Source organism: Garra rufa, chromosome 12 (genome assembly GCF_049309525.1).
Source record: "Garra rufa chromosome 12, GarRuf1.0, whole genome shotgun sequence".
In the NCBI taxonomy this organism is placed as follows: Eukaryota; Metazoa; Chordata; class Actinopteri; order Cypriniformes; family Cyprinidae; genus Garra; species Garra rufa.
Window position 1 is genome coordinate 32,036,042 of NC_133372.1, and position 16,273 is coordinate 32,052,314.

At 35.0% G+C, this 16,273-nt stretch overlaps 1 protein-coding gene across 1 annotated transcript in view; it reads left to right on the forward strand.

The window, feature by feature from the left end:
* Positions 1-16,273, forward strand: part of atp10a (ATPase phospholipid transporting 10A) — a 63,803-nt gene that overhangs the window by 35,622 nt on the left and 11,908 nt on the right. Inside the window, exons 12-16 of the mRNA XM_073851202.1 lie at positions 241-367; positions 768-952; positions 3,705-4,056; positions 10,069-10,145; positions 15,650-15,775. Coding sequence (XP_073707303.1) covers positions 241-367; positions 768-952; positions 3,705-4,056; positions 10,069-10,145; positions 15,650-15,775 — 867 coding nt within the window. The remainder of the gene's footprint in view (positions 1-240; positions 368-767; positions 953-3,704; positions 4,057-10,068; positions 10,146-15,649; positions 15,776-16,273) is intronic.

The following is a 16,273-nucleotide window of genomic DNA, read 5'->3' on the forward strand; positions in this document are numbered from 1 at the left end:
CATAAATGGAGCTGCTTAAAGTTTAACAGCCTCTTATTGTGTTAGTTTTATTTTCTCCACCTGTTTGTTTTTTAAGCCAGCAACCAGAATACCTTATTGCATTCTTCTCTCTTTTTCACACATCTCTTTGAAGCTTTGAAACTACACTGCTTTATCAAAACTATTTATTGCATTGAACTCCTTGAGCTGATGTTGCACTTCTATCAGTGATGTGACTGTATTTGTATCTGTTTGGTCCAGGTGCTTAGTAAGGAGGAGTATGCCACTTGGCTACAACGCCACCTGGAAGCAGAGACAGCCATTCAGAGGAGGGAGGAGCTGTTATTTGAGTCTGCATTACGCCTAGAGACCAATCTCCAACTTCTGGGTAATAATAGTTCCTAAAGCACAAAGTCACACCTAAGGTTAAAAGCATAGTTCACTCAAGAATGAAAATTCTGTCATTAATTACTCACCCTCATTTCATTCCAAACCTTTATGAGTTTCTTTTTTTATCTGCTAAACACAAAAGATACTATTTTAAAGAATATAAGTAACCAAACAGTTGCTGGTCCCCATTGACTTTGTTTTTTTATTTTTTTTTATATGGAAATCAATGAGGACCATCAATGTTCTTCAAAATATCTTCTTTAATGTTCAACAGAGGAAAATAAGGCATGGAACAATGACAGAATTTTCATTTTAGGGTGAACAATCCCTTTAAGATCTCTGGATTCATAACACAAGTGGGTATATGCGTAAATCTTTCTGTCTGTCTTTTGAAACAGGAGCAACAGGTATTGAGGACAGGCTTCAGGATGGGGTTCCCGAGACCATTGCCTCTTTGAGGAAAGCAGGTCTTCAGATCTGGGTGCTGACAGGAGATAAACAAGAGACTGCCATCAACATTGCCTATGCCTGCAAACTTCTGGACCCAGAGGAGGAGATAATCACTCTTAATGCTGACTCACAGGTACACCCAGCATGCACTCCTGCAGTATCTCCTCATAGGCTTTGCTCTTTTTTTTCCTCACTACTTTCTCCTTCTGAATGCTGACTGAGTTAGACTGTTTAACTATTTTGACAAACAATTGATCTGTTGATTACTTCTGCAGTTAATCGTGTAAGCCGCAAAGGCCACAAATAAGCACTAAACTGAATTTGAGAACCAATTTGTTTAAATTTGAAATGTTTGGAAGAATTGATTTACTGAAATGTCTTAGAATTCCCAACACTACCGGCAACTGTGTTTTACATATGCTTTATTAAAAAGAAAATTACTATTACTCTCAGGCTGCCCACTCCAGCTGACAACTTGTTTACAACTGCAGAGTTTGGAAGATGTTTAATATCAGTTCTCACAAGGGGTTGAAAGGCTTTTTATAATTCTGTTAAGTCTTTGGGGTGCATTGTGTTTGATCTTGTTTTAATTATTTATTCTCTGATTTGATTGTTCTTGTTTTGCTCTTCGCTACCAGGAATGACAGAAATGTCTGAAGGTATTACCCATAACTTGTAGGCCTGATTGCTCCAGTTGAAAACACAAACTGTAGTTCCATTTCTCCCACTATTGTATTTTTTTTTTTTTCCTCACGCATCTACCATATGAGTGTTTTTTCCACTATGGGCACTTTAATTTCCCAAGGGTTGATTACTTATATAATAATAATATAAAAAAAAAGAAGTAACTGATCTCAGCATGTTTCCTTCTTAGTTATTTGTTTGTCAAATGTCTTCCATGTGTGGACTTTTTAAAGTTTTAATTTTGACAAAGTTTGCAGAAAAACATGAAAATTAGTGTTTAGTTTAATTATCGGCAACTACCGATGCGATTTTCTGTTTGGCCAATAAGTTTTGAAAGCAAGATTTTTACATTGACAGCAGTGGGAATAAAAGCAGCTAAGCACAGGGACACAATAAATTTATTTTTTTTTAAATCACATTGTTTTAGTATCAATTAATGTAAACATTCTAGATAATATCAATTAATATTAATTCAGTTGTAGCATGTTCTCTTTAAATTAAAGTCAGCATGAAGTCATAAAGTCATTTTTACACTACCAGTCAAAAGTTTTTGAACAGTAAAATTTATTTATTTATTTTTTTTTTTTAAAGAAGCTTCTTTTGCTCATTAAGCCTGCATTTATTTGATCCAAAATACAGCAAAAACTGTACAATTTGTAATAATTTTTTTCTATTTAAAATAACTGTTTTCTATTTGAATATATTTTAAAATGTAATTACGGTGATTTCAAAGCTGAATTTTTAGCAACATTACTAGTCACATGATCCTTCAGAAAAAATTCTAATATTCTTATTTCCTGTTCAAAAACATATTATAATTATATTGAAATATAGATTTTTTTTTTAGGTTTCTTTGAATAGAAAGTTCTTTGAATAGAAAGTTCAGAAGAACAGCAATTATCTGAAATAGAAATATTTGTGTGACATTTTAAATGTCTTTATCATCATTAAAGCATCCTTGCTCAATAAAAGTATTAATTTCTGTAATTCTTAATTATAGATTTTTTTTTTTTTTATAAAAAAATTATTCTGACTCGAAGCTTTTAAATGTATAATGTTACAAAAGCGTTTTATTTCAGATAAATGCTGATCTTTGGATCTTTCTATTCATCAAAAAATCCTGTTTTTTTTTTGTTTTTTTAATACTGTTTTAAAGATTATTATTATTGTTGTTGATTTTGTTAATAATAATAATAATAATAATAAATGTTTCTTAAATAGCAAATCAGCATATTAGAATGATTTCTGAAGGATCATGTAACACGGAAGACCAGAGTAAGATACTGAAAGTGCAAAATTTAGCTTTGATCACAGGAATAAATTAAATTTTAAAATATATTCAATAGAAAATGGCTATTTTGAATAGTAAAAAATATTTTATTTAATTTTTCCTGTTTTGATCAAATAAATGCATGAAGGCATATTTTTAAGGTAATTTATTTTGATCTAAAGGGCCAAAAGTGTATATAGTTGAAAAAACACCCATATATCAAACTACATGCATATTCCCCTGCATGACATTGTCCACTATTAGACTGTAGATGTTTCCCCCACAGAACAGCTGGACTGGCTTGAATGAGCTCTCATGATGTTTCATTTTGTCTCCTCTGAGAACACGTGAAGCATCCACATGAGTTTTGTTTTTTAAAACCACACAGGCAAAGAGCTGTCATACAGGAATGTCTTAATCACTGACTCGCTGTATTACTCAGAACGTTTTTCTTGCTTAAAGGGATAGTTCACTCAAAAATAAAAATGCTCATTATTTACTCGCCCTCATGTTTTTACAAAGTTGTACGACTTGCTTTTTTCTAATTCTAAAGAATGTTGGGATCAAATTGGTTTGGATTACTGTTGAATGGAAAATAAGATATTTTGAGAATCTCATTCTCAGTGATTCTCAGTGAAGAAAGAAAGTCACAGAGATTTGGAATCACATGAGGGTGACTAAACAATGACAAAATTTTCATTCTTGGGTGGAGTATCCCTTAAATAAAAGAGATTTGGTACAGTAAATTTGTTATAAAATTTATACCATAATTGTGATTTGTTTTGTTGCATTTCTGAGTCATCAGCTGATCAGCTGAGTCATCTGATTTTTTTTTTTTTTTTTTCCTTGTATGTTTCTCAGATCTTCAAGTCCTTTTATGACCTTCCTGATTTTTCTTTTCTTTTTGTGTTTGAATGTTAACTCTTAATAGGAGGCCTGTGCTGTATTACTTGAGAACAGTCTGCACTACATCCAGGCTAAGTTCCTGTGCAACCCTCGACCAGATCCTCAAGCAGCTAAAGACTATGCTGGCATCCACTTTTCTTCTCCAGCGTGTTCCCCGGCCTCCTCCGGCCACTCCAGCCCTTTCCTGGTGCACCGACTAGGGCTGGTGATTGACGGCCGAACCTTGGCTTACGCACTGGATAAGAGTTTGGAGGACAAGTTCCTGGCTGTGGCTCGAAGTTGCAGGTCCGTTCTGTGCTGTCGCTCGACACCCCTGCAGAAGAGCATGGTGGTCAAGTTGGTGCGTAACAAGCTCAAGGTCATGACGTTGGCAATAGGTAAGTGATGGATTTGTTTAGTCGTTTTTATGATTTATCTCTTATCTAGTGTTTGTTTCAAATGCCTAATCTCAAGTGGGTTTTAACAGTGTTTAGTTTAGCTGAATTTGTTGCATGAAAGAAGTTTTTAAAGCCCAGTCTGCAAGTGATGAGCCCCTAATGGCCATAAATGTCACACAACTGCAGTTAAGACAATACACAAATGAATTTCGGGCATCTAAGACCAAGTCCTGTCTAAATAAAGAATTCATCGGAAAATGAACTGCCCCATGATTGTTGTTCTTTATGCTTGAATAGCATTAAAAAAACACATTCTTCAGGCTAGACCAGCCAGTGCACATGTGCAGTCATAAGCGTGAGTCTCAGATTTCTATGGGCCCAGAATTACTAATCAGCGATTGGCTGTTTTATTCAGAAGGAAGGGCTATTCCACCATATTGCATGTTGCGGTTTCTCCCATTCATAGCTTGCCCAAAATCGAAGATGGATGCATTTACTCTTCCTCACGTTGTTCCAAGCTCTTAAAAGTTTTCCATGCAATTACATAAGTAGAGACTGAAGCCTTGAAAACTCCAAAAGGACACCATTAAGTACCATTAAAATAGTTTGTGTGAGGAAAGACAAAGTCTGTACTTATGAATGAATTATTTATTTTATCCCCCTCTTTCAAAAGAAAATTCTGTAGTTTTGCGGGCGGAAAAAATCTGAAGTTGATCAAAAGTGACTGTAAGGTAATTTATTCACTAGGAAATTATTTTCCTTAAAAGTACATTCATGCGTGTTTTTAAAAATGACTTGTGAGGAAAAATGTAGGAATTTTTTGTTAAAACAAAATAGGCCTTTACTTTTGTGTAACTTTAAGGAACATCACTACCAAACGCCGCCTTTCTTCAATTAAGCACACTTATTTGGGAATTATTCCATAACCAGTTTTTTTTTTTTTGTTTATAGAAGTGTTTTAGTTTGCAAGTTAAAATTCTGTATTGTGATGTAGTCGCTACCGAAACATGGATTGTTTTGTAAAATAAAGTATACTGACTGATTTTTGGTTCAAACTAATGACTTCAAACTTTAAATCAGTATAATAAACTTTTTGCCTTTTACAAAGAAAAATTGGATTCAAAATACAACAAACCTCATAAGTTACACTTAAAATGTTATTAATAATGTAATTATTGATTTACCTCAAACAAAAAATGTAATAAAATAGCAAAAATATATATTTACAATGTATGCAAAATCTTAATAGATCACTATAACCCTTCTAATTAAATTAGTACTACTATGTTTCGGTAGTGACAAATCTGGGGATATTATACAATTTGCTTACATACAAATGTTTTGGAAAGACATTTTTCTCCAAGATGTTTCCAACTCTGTCTTTGGACCAATTCTGTAGAATGGCCCATATAGAAAATTGGAAGGGAGTTGAAATGTCCATTAAAAACATTTTCAAAACAAAAATATCTACAAATATCAAGGAAGGAATTTTATTTCACTATTTAGAGGTGTATCTGCTGAATTTGTAAGGCTTTTTAATCATCCTTTTTTAAGACCTGCACAAAGAAAACTAATACCTTATGAGCAGGGTTGGGCAATGTCTATAGTAACATATTGAAATGACATGATTTACAGTTCAGATAAAGGATTTTACAAAAACATTTTGGTAGCCTGACTAAGATGACACAATAGCCCTGGGAGGTCAGGCTAGCGATTTTGTGAGCTCTGATTGTTTTTTAAACTATTCACACAACTCATTTAAATGATTCCCTTCTAAATCTAGCTCAGTGGGAAGATTATCAGTGCATTATAATGTATATAAAGTTGAATAGACCACTTTTATGAAACGGTTGCATCCTTTTTGAAGCTTGAAAGCTTTAGTGTTTATTTACTGTAATTGCATGGAAAAGTGTGACAAGTACAAAATGTCCTCAAATGGTTTTGAGGGAACACAAGGGTGAGTTCAATTAAAGTCAAAAGTTTACATACCCTTTGCAGAATCTGCAAAATGTTCATACAGAATGCATGTTATTTTTAATTTAGTACTGACCTGAAAAAGATATTTCACATAAAAGATGTTTACATATAGTCCACAATAATAGTTGAATTTATAAAAATTACCCTGTTAAAAAGTTTACGTAGACTTGATTCTTAATACTGGGACTCGTGCAACTATTAAAGAAGGTTTAGATGCTCACTGATACTTCAAAAGGAAACACAATGCATTAAGAGCCAGGGGGTTGAAGATCAGGGTAAATTTGACTTATTTTGTCTTCTGGAGACAAACATGTAAGTAGCTTCTGAAGGGCAATACTACATGAAAAAAAAAATATATTTAGGCAAAATAAGATCCGTTCAAAAGTTTACGCTTAATACATTGTGTTTCCTTCTGAAGCATCAGTGAGCGTTTGAACCTTCTGTAATAGTTGCAAATGAGTCCCTCAGTTGTCCTCAGTGTGAAAAGATGGATCTTAAAATCATAATCAGTCATTGTTGGAAAGGGTTCAAATACACACAAATGCTGAAAAAAAAGAATTTGTGGAACCTGAAGGATTTTCTGAAGGCAGTTTAACTGTTCAGGACAAACAAGGGACTCATGAACAACTATCACTAAACAAAAAACAAAAAAAACAGCTGTGGATCAAGTGTATGTAAACTTTTGAACGGGGTAATTTATATAAATGTAACTATTTTCTCTTGCGGACTATATGTAAATGTCTTTAATGTGAAATATCTTATTCAGGTCAGCACTAAATAAAAAAATTACTTTGCCTTTTGTTTGATCCCTCTTATTTTGGTAAAATAATTAACATTTAGCAGATTCTGCGAGGTGTATGTAAACTTTTGACTTCAACTGTAAATGATGACTGAATTTTCATTTTCGCTTGAACTGTCCCTTAAACAGTAGCTGGTTCTTTCTTTATAAGGGTAGCATAGATGTTCTTTTTTTTGTTGTTGTTGTTTCTCGTACTTTTTGCTTGGCAAGTCAAATTTGGAGATTAATGGTCCCTGGTGTTGCCTAGTCAACATTTCAGTGGTGACTGGACAGCACGTGTCTGTCCTTTCCCCAGCGCAGAATGCCACATTTACAAGCCTACGCAGCACTCTGGCTAATTATCCAGATGGCTTTAGGGAGAGAAAGAGAGATGCAAGGTGCATCAAGACTGAGCCACCTGCCTGCAGAAAGAGCGGGTTACCTCAGGTCATTTCCCCCCTCCTTAATAAAGATTTTGTAATTCATTTATGCCTCATGGAAAGACGGTAGCAGGTTTTTTTAAAACATTAACACTGTCATTTTGGATGGGAATGAGAGAGGGAGTGCTTAAACGACCCTCGGTGGTGCTGTAAATAAACTCCTTTGCCTCGAAATTGACAGACTTCATTACAGAATGAATCAGAGCCTTGTCTTCTTCACCGCGTGACTCTAATGAACGGACATTTATGGTGTAAAGACACGTTCGCAGCAGATGTTACCGGTTCTCACACTACGCTTATTTGCTTTGTTGGCGTACTTCAAATAAAGGTGGTCTTGTTGAATTTGGCTGCCATGTTTGTTTGTTTCAGTTTGGACAAAGGCATCTGACGGTCTCAGCGGGCTATTACTTTTCTATATACTTCAAAGCCTACTAGCTTTATAGCTTGAAAGTCAGCTTTTGATGATAGCTTGGGGTCAAGTCAGCGCTGCGCCTTATGCCTCAGGCAACAGAGGATGATTTAAAAACCACCTCAAGGCAAATTCAAAGTTCCAAGATAAACATCTTTGAACGCATATTATTGTGTTGTCTGAAGTGCACTCTGCCTCTCAACCTACAGAAGTTTCAGATAGTCATGTAATTGTCGTCATTTTTTTTTTTTTTTTTTTGTTCTTCCAGTATAGCCACACCTTTTATTCTAATCTTTACAATAAATAATTAATCATTTTTTTTTAAAAATGCTAAAATTTCCTTCAGTCTATTTTATAATAAAGGGGCAATATTTTAAAATAGTATTTTATTTTAATATTTTATTTTTTATTTTTTTTATTTTACTCTTCCAGGAGCTAGTTTTTAAGTGACATCCACCAAATTCATTTATAATTTATAACAAAGGGGCAGGCAGACTAAATCCTTTATTTAAAAAAAAAAAGGCAAAATTATTTATTATTTTTTTACTCTTCCAAGAGCTCTTTTTTAGCAATATCCACTACAATTTTAGTAGTCCTTCAGTCTGTTTTATAATAAACGGGCAGACAGACTAGATTTTAATTATTAAAATTTTTTTTTTTATTATTCTAACTCTTCCAGGAGATCTTTTTTTTTTTTTTGGCAATATCCACCAAAATTTCCTTCAGTCTGTTTTATTATAAAGGGGTAGTCAGACTATATTTTAATTATTTAATAAATGCAAAATTACTATTTTTTTTTTTCTTTTCTTTTTTTATTAACTCCTCCAGGATCTTCAGTCTGTTCTGTTATAAAGGGGCAGTCAGAATACATTTTATTTATAAAAAAAATGCTAAATATATTTTGTTTTATTTAACTTTTCCAGGAGCTATTTTTGTAGGCCTTCAGTCTGTTTTATAATAAAGGAACAGTCAGACTAGATTTTAATTATTGTAAAAAAAAAAAAAAAATGCGCTATTATTATTTTTTAACTCCTGCAGGAGCTCCTTTTTACCGATATCCACCAAATTTCTGTAGTCCTTCAGTCTTTTTTATAATAAAGGGGGGGACAGACTAGATTTTAATTGTTAAAAAAAAAGCAACTGTTATTTTTTATTTTATTTTATTCTAACTCCTACAGGAGCTCTCTTTTTAGTGATATCCACCAAATTTCTGTAGTCCTTTAGTCTGTTTTATAATAAAGGGCCAATCAGACTAGATTTTAATTATCGTAAAAAATGCAAAATTATTTTATTTTATTTGTGTCGTTTTATCTTATTTTATTTTAATACCTCCTCCAATAGCTCTTCTTTACCGATATCCATCAAATTTCTGTAATCCTTCTGTCTATTTTATTATAAAGGGGCGGACAGACTAGATTTGAGTTATCGTTAAAAAAAAAAAGCAAAATTATTTTATTTTATTTGTGTTTTATTTTATTTTACTAACTCCTCCAGGAGCTCTTTTTTAACCGATATCCACCAAATTTCCTGTAGTCCTTCAGGCTGTTTTAGCTCTGGGTGTTATTTAATGTCTAACTTGATGAAGTTTTCCTGTAAAATATCATGTCTCCATTCTGACTTGCTGCGCTTATTTCTTCTAACTGTTTGGATTGTGGCTTTTCATGCAGCAGACAATCAAAAATATTTGAGTTATGAATGTTTAGAGTCTGTTTCATAATGTTCATGATTTCATACTCCAATCAAACACAAACAACCCCTTATCCAGCTCTAACTATTTGTCTAACCCTGCTTACTGCTATATAACCATTAAAACTGAAGGCTTTTTTAGCTTGTTTTTTACTTTCAGACAAGGCTTTAAGCCAGCATTTTTGTTTCAGTTTAATAGAATAATTAACAATCTGCCTCATTTAATTTAAGTAGACCTTAATTGAAGTTTTAAAACATCTATTATATACAACAGGATGAAAAAAAGCCCAAATATTTGATTTTCGTTCTAGAAGTTAATTTAAAATGTTTAAATTATTTGCTAGTTAAACATTCCTGTACAGATTTGCAGCTTAGACTTCACTAAACACAAAGTGATGAATGGAATGCAAAATTTAGCATGACTGCCCCCTGTTTGGGTTCCTATGTGATTTGACTTTGTAGTAAGCATTTTTCAGACTACATAGGTGACATTGATATAAAGTCATGTTGTCCTGCTAATGCACTGTCTCATTCCAGTTAATTTCAGAAACCGCTGCTTGTTTCTGGGTGCTTTTGCGTTTAATTTATGTTGTTTATTTTTGCCAGCAGAGCACTTTGCTGCTGATGCAATGTTTGCATTAATGCAGGCTGACATTGTGCAAAGTGAAACGGAATTGATAACTCACTCACCTTTTGGTCTCTGTTTTTCTCATTTATTCTAGGCGACGGAGCTAATGATGTTAGTATGATCCAAGTGGCTGATGTAGGAGTGGGGATCTCCGGACAGGAGGGCATGCAGGTAAGATGAAACTGAGAAGATCAAGCAAAATGAATGCTGACAAGGGTGTTTGAAAGAAGATGGTGTAGCTGTACATTGTGGCCACACTTTAGTGTGGAGTACAAGAGAAATGAACATTGCAAAGCAGGACTGCAGAGTTAATGTGCCAAGGTTCTGGATATACATAATTCATATTTTATGAAGATGTTTTGGCCGAGATACGGAGACAGCCTGTACTCAGACTCAGTTAATAAATGGTACCTTACACCAGTGGTTCTCAGCTTGTGGTTCACGACCCAATTATGAGTTGCAGTCTCTTCTGATAAGGTCAGCAAAAGGGAAAACAACCCTAAATACAAATGCTGTTAACTATATTATTGAGTATAGTTACATATATTAATGTTGTTCTACAGCCTAAATTACACAGTTTGAACACAAATGTGACCCTGAACCACAAAAGTCTTAAGTAGCATGGGTATATTTGTAGCAATGGCCAACAATACATTGTATGGGTCAAAATTATTGTTTTTTTCTTTTATGCCAAAAATCATAGGATATTAAGATTGTGTTCAATTAAGATACTTTGTAAAATTTCTTTAGTAAATATTTCAAAGCTTGATTTTTTTATTAGTAATATGCATTGCTAACTAGGGCTGCAACTAACGACTATTTTAATAGTCGACTAGTCACCGACTATTGAAACGATTAGTCGACTAATCGGATGATTATTTAATTTTTCTAAAATTTAGCATGAGATTGTTTTAATTATGTGGAAAATGATAGTAAACAAGAAAGAAGGGGGTACTTCAATGAAAAATGCATATTTTATTGAACTTTGCTGCTGATAGGCCGATTCATACGAAAGTAAATAAAAATGCCCTGTCTAAAACCAATTAGGCACAGTGCTCGGTCAGTATAGACATAAATGCATAAATAAAGAAACTATCATTTTTTTAAAGGACAGGCACATTTGTTTTATAAGAAAAAATAAATTAAAATCAAACATTTTCTTCCTGTAAACCAGGGGCAGGCACATTAGCAGCAATAAAACAGTAAACAAAAATGTACATCCAAAACAAAACGTATTGGCTTCCATGTTATTTAAATCTTACCGAGGCGAGCCAAACTCCGTTTCATTCAACTGTCCGACGTGCTTTCTCTTTAAATGTTCGTGCATCACCGAGGTGCTGCCGTGATGCGCAAGGACTGCTTTGCAAACCATGCAGGACAGGTTTTTATTCGCCGTAGCAGGCTAAAATGCTCCCAAACTTTACGCCTGTTTCACACATACTCAGTCTGCAGTCCGTGTACGTTACGTATGCTGTGCAGAAGCAGCACGAACTCGTTTTGCTTTCACACAGAACGCGTTTGCAGTTCGTGCGTTGTGAACGCTAATCCGACATGGGTGCAGAAAAAATACGCAGCGCATACGCACTGCAGACGGAATATGTGTGAAACGGGCGTGTTTTGGTACGCGCAGCTGCTGCCATGGACGCCGCCATTTCTGTATGTTATCGCTCAGCATAGAAGCTAATGCGCATGTGCGACTCTCGGCAGAGAGATGCCTCACTCGGTCGGAAAAAACATGTCTGGCGACAACATCGACAATGAAATTCATTGTCGACTATTTCTATTATCGATTTTTGTCGACAATGTCGATGAATCGTTGCAGCCCTATTGCTAACGCCATTTAGACTATTTTAAAGGTGATTTTCTCAATATTTAGTTCTTTTTTTATTTTTGCACCCTCCGATTCCAGATTTTCAAATAGCTGTATCTCATCCAAATATTGTCCTATTCTAACAAACCATACATCAATGGAAATCTTATTAAGCAGCTTTCAGCTGATGAAATCTCAATTTCAAAAAATGTACCCTTATGACTGGTTTTGTGGTCCACGTTGACGCATATGAATTTAGAAGCCACTGGCTGTGTCCAAATTCAGGGTCTGCATCCTCCTTAGGATCCTTCCTACCAGGTCTTCGGAGGAGGGGTCCTCCGAAGACCGCAAAACCTGGAAGTAGGTGTCAGTGAATTTGGACAGCCTACCCTTCTTTCAGTTCCCTCCCTTCCCCGTTGCTCGTATCCTATCGCCTAGCAACCGTGACAGCGCTAAGCAAAAAGTAAGGTTATCTGTACTGCACAAAACAAAATAACTGCTCTTTCGTCCCAAAAAGCGTTAAAAACAGCTTCAATCACTAACAAGAAATTAGCTGTGTGTAAGGGGATATTCACACAGGCAGTAAGAAAGCTAGTTTACAAAAGTGATGTTTTTTAACATATAAACATACAAATGTAAAAAAAAATAAGTTTAACGCTAAAACCAAAGGCCTAACTAGACAACCGCTGTAAAAAATATTTTTTGAAACGCCAGTTTTTTTAAAACTTGCATCATTACTACCGCTCGTTTCGTCCGCCATTATTTGAAGCGCTCTGCCGAAAGGAATTATGGGATAGGTAGGACGGGAAAGGATCCACCAGACCCATCCTTCCAATTCGGGGAAAAGGAGGACGTATTTGTGGGCCGCATTTGAAGGATCCTACGAATTTGGACAGCCTTCGTCGCGGTGCTGTGACGTAACATCCTTCAAATGAGTCCTCCGAAGGATGTAGACCCTGAATTTGGACACAGCCACTGTTTTGCTTGCAGTGCTGAATAACAGCTATTACAAGAATGTCTTTTTTGTGTGCTTGACAAATCTGACGAAGGCTGTAGGACTTATTTAGATTTTTGGATGACTAGTCAAAACAGCAATATTATGAAATATTTCTTTCTAATTTAAAATAACTGTTTTCTGTTTTAAAATGTAATTTATTCTTGCTCAAGAAACATTTATTATTGTTGAAGACGGTAAACTATTTTTGACTTGGATTGAAAATTGAAATTGATTCATTATTGTCAGTCTTTTATCAATTGAATGTTCAAAAGAACATTTTGTAACATTATAAATGTCTTTTACTATCACTATTATATAAAAAAAATTAGAAAAGAAAGTATAAATTTCCTTAAGTCTTACAGACCCTAAAGTTTTGAACGGTAGTCTACATGTATTCAGTATAAAATGCAGTTATAACTTGGATATGACTTTATAAACTGCTGTTAAAAAAAATTGCTAGAAAGTTTCTAAACAAGGACCACAAGAATGTGATGTAAAGTATATGATACAATATTTTGTTCATTTTTGCAGTAAAGAATTTGTGTACTAAATTAACTTGCCGCTTGATTTAAAGGGCTTTTAAATGATGCCTATTTTCCACAAATTGGTTTGATTGCTTTTTTAGGGCTTACATGAGAAGTCTATAACATACTTTGGTTAAAATTTCTCAATGGTAGTGTAAAACAACACCCTTTTACCTTGTCTCAAACAGCTCTGTTTACAGCGACCCATTTTGTTGCATGTCCCATTAAATGATAATAAGCTACTGCTTACTCCACCCCTCTCTTCCATTCTAAAGTCACCATTCATATTCATGCAGTTATAACTGTTCAAAAACAATTTAAAATACATTTGTTAATGACTTATTAGTCATTAACAAGCACCTTTATAAACCTTCTAAAAAGACAACCTTAAAGTAGTGTAGTGAACACGAGAAAGCAACCACTGCGTCTTCAGCGGCTCACATTTTAGGAGTAAATAATGATATCACACAGCCAAGAATCTGAGAATGGCTTGATCTGAGAAAGGGGTTATGATTTGTAAGGATTAAAAAAAACACTGGGTGGATTTTTATCATTATAGGGGAGGTTGTGTACACATACTGACAACACACATTTATATTCAAACAACATGGAAAAGTGGATTTTGCATCCAATGACCCCTTTAAAATCTGGGTCCTAAAGCAGAACCAGTTGAAAAACTGACTCTTCCCCTTATATATTGACCCATGCCATTTTTAAGGATGGTTAACCTAAATGCACTGTATGCAGTGGCAGCAGTTTTGCTTTGTTTGGGCGATACGCTTCAGCGGTTCATTTATAAAGCGCCCTCCACTTGTTCGTCTCTGGGAGCAGCGTATCTCATTCTGGTTTCTCAGAAAATCTCCGCTTTGCCCACGAATCGCTTACCCACCCCCTTCAGCTCTGTTCTCAGTGGCAGACCTACATAATATACATCCTGTTAAGGTGAGAAGAGAGACAGGAAGCACCGTGAGCTCATCTGTTTGACGCTCTGTCTCATGCGTCATGCAGATTAATTAATTCAGCGCAAGATCTGGACGTAATGAGGCACCACTCTCCTCTGTGTGCCAAAGTGCTCTTCTTATCCAAGATCTCGTTGAGGTCAGCGTTCAGTATTAACAACCCTAATGAGATCTGTCCCTTAGACCATAATGTACCAAACGTAGTAGGGTAATAACTGATCTCACCTGCTTTTTTTTTATGCTTTCTTGAATGACAACGAGGGTGGAGAACATAGCTGATGCCGCTGTCAGGCCAATTGTAACTGATTAAAATCCCAAACGCCATTAGAGGCGACAAGGCGGTATCTGTCATGCTGATAGATGACATGTTAACTGCCTGTCGCGTGCAGCTGTCGAAAACATATGATAAAGAATAGACGGGTGATGGACGGGGAATCATTTTCACCAGATTCCATAGTCAAAAAGGCTTTTCATAATTCTTTTATGCAAAAATGTCTTCACAAGTGTTTTGTCACCAGGTTGATGTTAATCTTTTGTCTTGTGAGTGTATATGTATGCCTTGCCACCATGTTTGTGTGTATGTCTCACTTGATTGATCTTGGGCCTCAAGGCAGATGTCGTCAAAATCCATTTTATATGAAAGTGGTTAAACACTTTAACTAACAACCTGTAACTGTATAGAAAAGGAGTTTATTTTTAAAAGCTATTTTATATTTTTGAGTATTTATCATATGCTTTTGCACAAACATAAAATAAAACCTTTTTTTTTTTTCTTTAAAAGGAACCCAGGTTTTAAGACTTGTATGGCTAAATATAACGTAAATGAAGTCTCTTACTGAAATATGCAGTAGAAACCCCAAGAAAAATGTACGTTATATTAACAATGACGCAGGTCTTTTAGAAAGTTTTATTTATCCACAGGTATCTTCCCATTCTTTTCTCCTCTTCTTATCATTAGGAAAGCAGTGAAGACTTGCATCGCTTCTCTTGCTGCCTTTTGTATCAGTATTTTAGTTTCCGATTTGTGTATTCCGGGTTGTAATGTAGTTAAAAATAGCAGGTAGCACCACTAGCTCACCGAGTGCAACCATTAACGTCATCGAAATAATGACGCCCCCCATAGTCCAAAATATGTATAAAAGTATCTGGATTTTTTCAAATAACATAACTCTTTAATGAGTTTTCTACTTCATATTTTGAAAGAGACATCATTTACATTATATAAACCCATACAAGTCTTAATACCCAGGGTTCCCTTTAAAGTTTTGCCTATTTGTGGACTAGTGCGGCCCATTGCTTTGTTTAAATAATTTTAATTGCACAGAAATTGTAATACTGTACTAACATTTATTGTCTTCACTGTTCTGTTCACATTGTTTTCATAGGCAGTAATGGCCTCTGACTTTGCCCTGCCACGGTTTCGATACCTACAGAAGCTGCTCTTGGTTCACGGCCATTGGTGTTACTCTCGCCTTGCCAACATGATCCTCTACTTCTTCTACAAAAATGCTGTGAGGCCCTGAAGTTTACTAATTTCCTGATTACAGTTAGCATTATTATATCCACCTTTGTCTTCCCGTAAGAGCGGGCACGGCCATTTGTAAATTTTATGGGTCTGGCTTCCGGGCTCATCCGTGTCCAGCTATTTTCAGTTGTACAAAACAGCTTGTTTTGCTGCTCGATATTGCAAATTGGTGTGTCTTACCATATTATTTTAATGTATTATCTTAATTATAAACACTGGTTTGTAGTGCAAACAGTTTACCATTTACTGCACGTTGTTATTCTTCTCATTATTTCCCTACAGCCGTTAATGAACCCAAAGTCTCACCCATAAGCTTACTTCCGTGTTAAAGAAAAAGGTGGATAGGTTGAAGTTGAACTACTGTGAAGTAGTCAATAAGCAATATGGCAGGAGTTATACATGTAACTATACATAACCTTAAATGGTGATAAGTGTTGTATTATACTGAATGAGGTTTATTTTGTGATGACTGGCTTGCTGTGTA